The following is a 6,397-nucleotide window of genomic DNA, read 5'->3' as shown; positions in this document are numbered from 1 at the left end:
GCGCGCGCGGGCGTGTCGCGCCCCGGCGTGGCGCGGGGCGTGTCGCGCGCCGCGCCGGCGTGACGGGAGCCGCCGCGTGCCGTGGAGGGCGTGGCGCGGGGGGTGGCCTCCCACTCGTCGCGGCGCCCCTCCCTGCCAGGCGTGGCCTCCCAGTCGGAGGCCCGGCGCCGGGGAGGGGACGCGCGGCCCGACGCCTCGCCGCGCCGCCGGTCGTCGCCCCGCCGCTCCCCGCCCCGGCGCCGATCGTCCTCCCGCCCGTGTCTAGACCCCCGGTCATCCCTGGGGAGGGGAGGAAGAATCCTGATGAGGCAGGGGGCTGACTTGCACGGCCAATCGTGTGTACCTCTGACACTCTTTCCAGCACCGGCCCAGCCATCCTCCGCCGTCCATGCCCCGGAGCACAGCGGTGTCACCCCTCACCGAGATCTGTGCAAGCGGTCCTTGCCACGCGCGTCCCCGCGATCATGGGAGTGCACCGGGGCCCGACGGTGCTCGCGCCAGCGTGCATCCCTCTCTGCCTGCTGCTGGCGCGCCTCGACGCTGACGCCGCCGGGGTGGGAGGGGGTCTCGATCCGGGACGAGCGGTAGCTGCGTGCCGCTGGGCCTGCCGAGGACGTGTGGGCCTGGTCGGCCGAGCCCGTCTCCTGCTGAGCGTCTGCATCGTCCTCCTCCCGGGCAAGAGAGACGACGGGTCGTTTGCCTGCGGAAAAGGGGTAGGGCAAGGGAGGTAGAGCACCATGAAGAGAACGCTAGCAGGGCCCCCCCGCCCTGCCCCGTGCAGCCCATGCATGCACTAAGTCTGGATCTGCCTCGCTCTCCCGCCAACACACCGAGCACGGATGCTTGCTCAGAGCGCTTTTCCTCGGCGAGTCGGTCCAGGCCTGAGCGTGTAAAGGAGTGAGTGACGTGTTTCACAGCACGCCCTGCAGTGTACCTCTCTTCGTCACCGACACACTCACGCTCGCTACTCACCGAGGACAGATTTGCGAGGAGCTGGAGCTTTGAAGACGTGCTTGTCCTTGTTCATAATCTGCAGTCCACCGACGGACTCGTCCATCCTCCTTCACGGTCGGGCCTCAGCCCTCCGACGCTGCCAGGCTCGAATCCAGCTTTGTGGTGACTGCAATAGGTACTAGACGAAAGATTTCAGATCCAGTTTGATTCTATAAAATATGCCTGCATGGACACAGGGGCAGGAGCATGGATGCAATAGCCCAGCTATATGTTTCGGGGTTTCGGCAATGGCGCCCAAACGGGAGCGCGATGATGGCGCAGGCCACTCTCGTGCAGCTGAGCGCCCTTGAGGCAAACGACGGTACCCTGTGCGTATGCGTCAATCCCCACAAGCTCAGCGCCGGCAGCATTGTCAGGGTGGTTCCGCGGGAATGGCAGGCCCCTCCGCTGCAGAGGTCGACAAACTCTTCGCCGGCTCGAATGAGGCACTCAAGAAGCTCAAGAGCATCAACGCAGACCCCAGCCTTGACCTGGCTATTACCAATGATATAGAATCGCATACGAAAGCGATCAAGAGGATAGAGGAGCTGCAGAGGGCAAAGGCTGGGGCGACCTCCCAGGTCCGCTTAGTACGGTACTTCCAGAAGCATGGGAATGGCATCTTCTGGATCGCTACGACAGGTTTACTCTTCGGCATGGCCTGGAACAGGCTGCAAGAGAAGTATGAGCAAGAGGTAGGAATGGATGTGGAGGGGGAATGGCTTGTGCGGTGGCTGGCTGGATTTGATGTGGTTTGGGTTTGGGCGTTGCGTCCTCTATCTGCTCACCATATTAGCTGCTTGATCAGCTCCGCATGGGTCAGCCATGTCATGCTGGTGTGTGCAGCACTGAACCTGCCTCCAGCATGCTGTCTTCCAGGCTTTCATGAAGGAGGTAGAAGAGGAGAGGCAAAAGCTTCGAGCCAAAGCAGACCGGTGAGTGCCGGTCAGGGTGCGGGAGAATGTACAACTGTCTCTCCCGCTCCATAGTTTCCCATGCCTCTCACTTCCTTGAAACACAATCTGTGGTAGGTTGGAAGAGCAAGTGAGGCATCTCACAGCTCGTCAGCAGCTGGTCCTAGAACAGGCAGAGACAAGCTCATCATTCGGTGGATCAGGCTTGGCAAAGAAAATACGAGAAATCTTGCTCCAAGCTGAGCAAAATTCTGGGCAACAGCCGAGTGCCGGAGATGTCACAGGACCTCGTGTCCAACAAAAGCAGTACAAGTCCATGTTCTAGGTGTGTAACAGTCGAACTCCAAAGCTACTACAGGTCATCCTGCTCCCTGTGTTGGCAGAAGTATCATCATAAAAGAATTGACAAAGCCTACCACAATGTGGTTTGGGCCATCTGGTTAGATCTTAGTTCCAGCCATTCTGATTCGGGCCCCGCCAGCGAGATGGCATGATGAATATTCCGAGGCACCGACTCTTCACCCACTGCTGCGTGCTGGTCGACCCTTTACCAGGCTATTATTTCATAGCGCTCTTGCTTGTCGCCGGAAGTCGATGTTGAGAGTACGGCTCTTGCGCGCGCTAAACTGGTTTCCCTTGTGAGTGTTCCCAGCCACTCAAATGCGAGGCACTCTAGCCAAGGAAATTTTGCAAGCTCAACTCGGGCGTCCTGAGCTCACTGGTATGCCCGAGTCGCCTCTCCCACTCCTGTGATCACCGAGCAAAGCCTCCGGCCTGTGTGTCGCTCCATTGCAGCCCCGAGCGCGTTCCAGTGCACGGCGTATTTCACTTCCAAGAGGTTTTTTGCAGTTGTAATTGCCGAAATCCTGATCAACTCAGACTTCAATAACATCAGTGCACAAGCACTCGTGCGTCGCCATGGATCAGCCAGCAGTCGAGCTGAGGGACCTGACCTTCACGTACCCCACTATTGGTGGGTGCGTGTGTGCTTCCGTCTGGGGCCTCACCTCACCCGGCGCAACGACACGTAGGGGATAATTTGGACCCCCACCTATCTCCTCAAATTCAGTTCGTATTCTGAGAAGATATCCTCCTCGCTCCCGCCGCCGCCCTCACATCAGATCACAAGCCCCATTCCCACCCGCGACAGACGGCCAGCCCCGCCCAGGCGACCAGCCCATCGTCCGCCAGCTCTCGCTGCAGCTCCCTCGCGGGTCATGCACTCTCCTCCTGGGGGCCAACGGTGCGGGCAAGACCACGCTGCTCCGCGTCCTGGCCGGCAAGCACATGGTGGACCGCGCTGCGCTGCAGGTCATGGGGGAGCCGCCCTTCCACGCCACGCACCTCACCACCTCCAACCGCTTATCCTACATCGGGGGCAACTGGGACCAGGACGTGGCGTTTGCCGGGTACAGCCAACCCCTCAGGGTGAGGGCATCGATCATTGTGGTCGAAGTGTTTGGGAGGGGGCCGGCCACAGGGTGTGATGGTGATGGCATGACTTTGAAGGAGCAAACCTGCTCAGCTGGCCAAACCTGAAAGCCATGTCAAGCAAGGTGCCTTGCCCTGGAGCTGCAGCTGCACACAAGCACATGTTCACAGAATCCATGGCATACGCGGGATCATGCTGCATGCACCTTACGCAAAGCAAAAGCCACACCGGCCCTCACAAACGATTCATGCCCCGTGCAGGCCGACATCAGCGCCGGCGCCATGCTGGAGAACGTGCGGGGCGTGGGTGCGGCTCGCCGCGCGATGCTGTTGGAGGTCATGGACATCAACCCCGCCTGGCGCATGCACCTGGTGTCCGACGGGCAGCGTCGGCGTGTGCAGATAGCCATGGGCCTCCTTCACCCCTTCGAGGTGGGAGCACCTGGACGAGGTGCACCGCTTGATGGCGGAGTCCGAGAGCAAGAACTTGCATCTGAGCAGGGTGTTGCATAGGGGGCACGGGTTGGACAGGGCTGAGGTGAGCTACCTCGATGCGGGACACGTACGGTCCCAGCTTGCTTCTCCCTTTTGCACTCTGGTGCACCCGATCTCAAAGCACAGGAGAGACAGACTCCCCTGGTCCTTGAACCTCTGGCATGGCTCCCATGCAGGTCCTCTTGCTCGATGAAGTGACGGTGGACCTGGATGTTCTGGCTCGCTCCAGCCTGATGGCTTTCCTGAGGAGGGAGTGCAGGGAGAGGCAGGCGACCGTGGTGTATGTGAGCGGTGTGAGGGTGGTGGGGGAGGGCCGCGCCTGTGTCGGGGTTCACCTGTCGCTCCTGGCGCAGGCAGCGCTGCATGTGTTTGGCATGCCTGGGCGATTGTGAGATCGAAATGGCTCGCACTGGGTGTGTCGACCTTGCAAGCCTGGTCCACCAGCCGTTCCGTGCGTATCGCTGCATCGCCACATGTCCCTCAGCCCCTCCCTGTCCTCCCGTCCAGGCCACCCACATCTTTGACGGGCTGGACAACTGGCCGACGCACATCCTCTTCCTCAGCCAGGGCCAGGCCAAGGTGTTTGAGCAGGTTGAAAACATAGCAGAGCTGAAGAGCTTGCGTCTCATGACGTGGGTGGTGAGGTGAGCCTGGCGGGGTTTTGCAGAGTTTGGCGGTGATCAGCACCCCGGGGTTCAGCCGATTACATACCCCAGTTGTACAATTACACAGGGTCTGGTAACTCTCTGCACCTGCTCAATCACCATGTGTACTCCACCTTGCAGCATCCTGAGGGCTGAGAAGACAGCGGCAGCAGCCAGCCTGAGTGAGGGTGAAGGATGGGACACCAGGCGTGCAGCGGCCCCCAAGCAGAGCACGTGGAACAATGGGTACATTGCTGGGCGGTTGAACTCCTCCATTCGATGACAACGAGCTCGACTACCCGGTTGGAAAACGTCGAAGCTGCCGTGTTTGGGTCGCCCATGGGGCAGACCGACCATGAAGGAGGGCCAAGGCGACCGTGAAGGAGGGCCAAGGCGACCGTGAAGGAGGGCCAAGGCGACCGTGAAGGAGTACTTGCCAGCCATACGAGGGACCCACGCCCAGCGTCTGTGATGAACATCAGCCGCCCTATAATTTTTGGCCCCTCATCTATTTCCCACGAGTGTGTTCGGAGCTCAAGCTGGGGCAGACTGCCTTGTGTACAGCACCAAAAACTTGGGTGGGGTTCATTAAACAAAAATGTGACCCTGGAGGCAGTGAGGGATGGGCAGCACGCCAGGATGCCTCGACGCATGCCCCAGGCTTCTGGGTGGCTTTGCCCTGCCCGCCACTCAGACCTTCTTGATGACAGCTGGCAGTGGGGAGCTGCGGGAGCTGACCATGATGAAGATGCCCCACAGGAAGGCGACAATGTTGAGCCACATGACACGGAGCTGGAGGGGGAAGTACTTCTGGTTGATGTACTGAGCCAAGGGCCAGAACTGCAGGGGAGGCAGGGATGAGATGAGGCGTGACCTTGTGTGTCCTGATTATTGGAGGCCTTGGCTTGCCCGGCATGCGTTAGTTGGGTGGTGGGAACAACTCGGACGCTGCTGGGAGCAGCAAGAGCTTCCGCAACAGAGTGCGATTGGGACCCATGCAAGCGAAGCCAGGCATGGCAGGCACACTCCTAAATCACAAACACATCAATTCCCCCTCCTGTACACACCCTCACACTCACCCTCCATCCCATGGCCTGCACTGTCGGCCACTGCACTTTCAGCTTGGCGATGGTAGCGGCCAGGGGCAGGCCCTCCACCACCTTCGCCAGGTAGGCCAGCACCACGACGTTCTGGAAGGGGGCGTACACCAGCTGGTCCACCACCACCTTCTTGACAATGCGCAGGGGGTCCTGCTTGTCTGGGAACAGCTTCTCCAGGTAGTACTGCCAGAAGTGGGAGCAGGGCCCGGAGTAGAGGAGGCCATAAAGTGCCAGCAGGGCGGTGCGGCGCCACTTGATGGAGCCTGCACCTGCAATGCGCTGGGACACCAGGTCTGCCAGAGCTGCCAGGGTCCCGGCAGTGACAGCCTGGCGGAGTGTGGGCGAGGGTTAGGGTTTCCTGGTTGATCTGCAGACAGCGAAGGAATACCCCTTGGACCCGCGATGTCCTGTCCTCTCACCTTGGTCTTGATGGGGTGGTAGTGCAGGCCATACAGGTAGCGCTTCCAGGCGAGGGTGAGGAGGTCCGCCATGTCGCGTGCGAAAGATCGACAATACAAATAGATTTGCAGGGATCACGGCCCAGGATCCGTGATTTGATTAGGGATTTAAGCACACTGGAGTGCGGACATGGGGGCCAGGCTGACTCGTTCCGGCACGATTAATCCATCGGCGCGGGGAAATGGCCCCGCCCCGGAATGCCGACCTGGCATTCAGATTGCGGATCCAGGCGGTCATGTCGTCGTAGAAATCCACCCGCGCAGAACACATGCAGAACTGTCCAGCACGCATAAGCTCATAGGGTCACTCCGTTTATTTCTCACCTGTGAGCGGCGCTCAAGCGTGGACGCATGGGATGCAG

The 6,397-nt window shown here is 60.3% G+C and overlaps 2 protein-coding genes across 2 annotated transcripts; one reads left to right on the top strand and one right to left on the bottom strand.

Annotated features, from left to right (window-relative positions):
* Nucleotides 1-2,825: 2,825 nt before the first annotated feature.
* F751_0592 (ABC transporter I family member 20) lies at nt 2,826-4,481 on the top strand (the record flags this gene model as incomplete). The annotated part of the gene is made up of 5 exons (XM_011400159.1): nt 2,826-2,880; nt 3,058-3,335; nt 3,600-3,770; nt 4,010-4,117; nt 4,341-4,481. The coding sequence occupies 5 exons, from the start codon at nt 2,826-2,828 to the stop codon at nt 4,479-4,481; spliced, it is 753 nt and encodes a 250-aa protein (XP_011398461.1).
* Nucleotides 4,482-5,167: 686 nt separating this feature from the next.
* F751_0591 (Peroxisomal membrane protein PMP22) lies at nt 5,168-6,068 on the bottom strand (the record flags this gene model as incomplete). The annotated part of the gene is made up of 3 exons (XM_011400158.1): nt 5,168-5,317; nt 5,557-5,904; nt 5,997-6,068. The coding sequence occupies 3 exons, from the start codon at nt 6,066-6,068 to the stop codon at nt 5,168-5,170; spliced, it is 570 nt and encodes a 189-aa protein (XP_011398460.1).
* Between the last annotated feature and the right edge of the window lie 329 nt (nt 6,069-6,397).

This window comes from Auxenochlorella protothecoides, assembly GCF_000733215.1.
Source record: "Auxenochlorella protothecoides strain 0710 unplaced genomic scaffold scaffold108, whole genome shotgun sequence".
NCBI lineage: Eukaryota > Viridiplantae > Chlorophyta > Trebouxiophyceae > Chlorellales > Chlorellaceae > Auxenochlorella > Auxenochlorella protothecoides.
The sequence above is the reverse complement of the archived record's forward strand: the minus strand, read 5'-3'. Positions and strand labels throughout refer to the sequence as shown.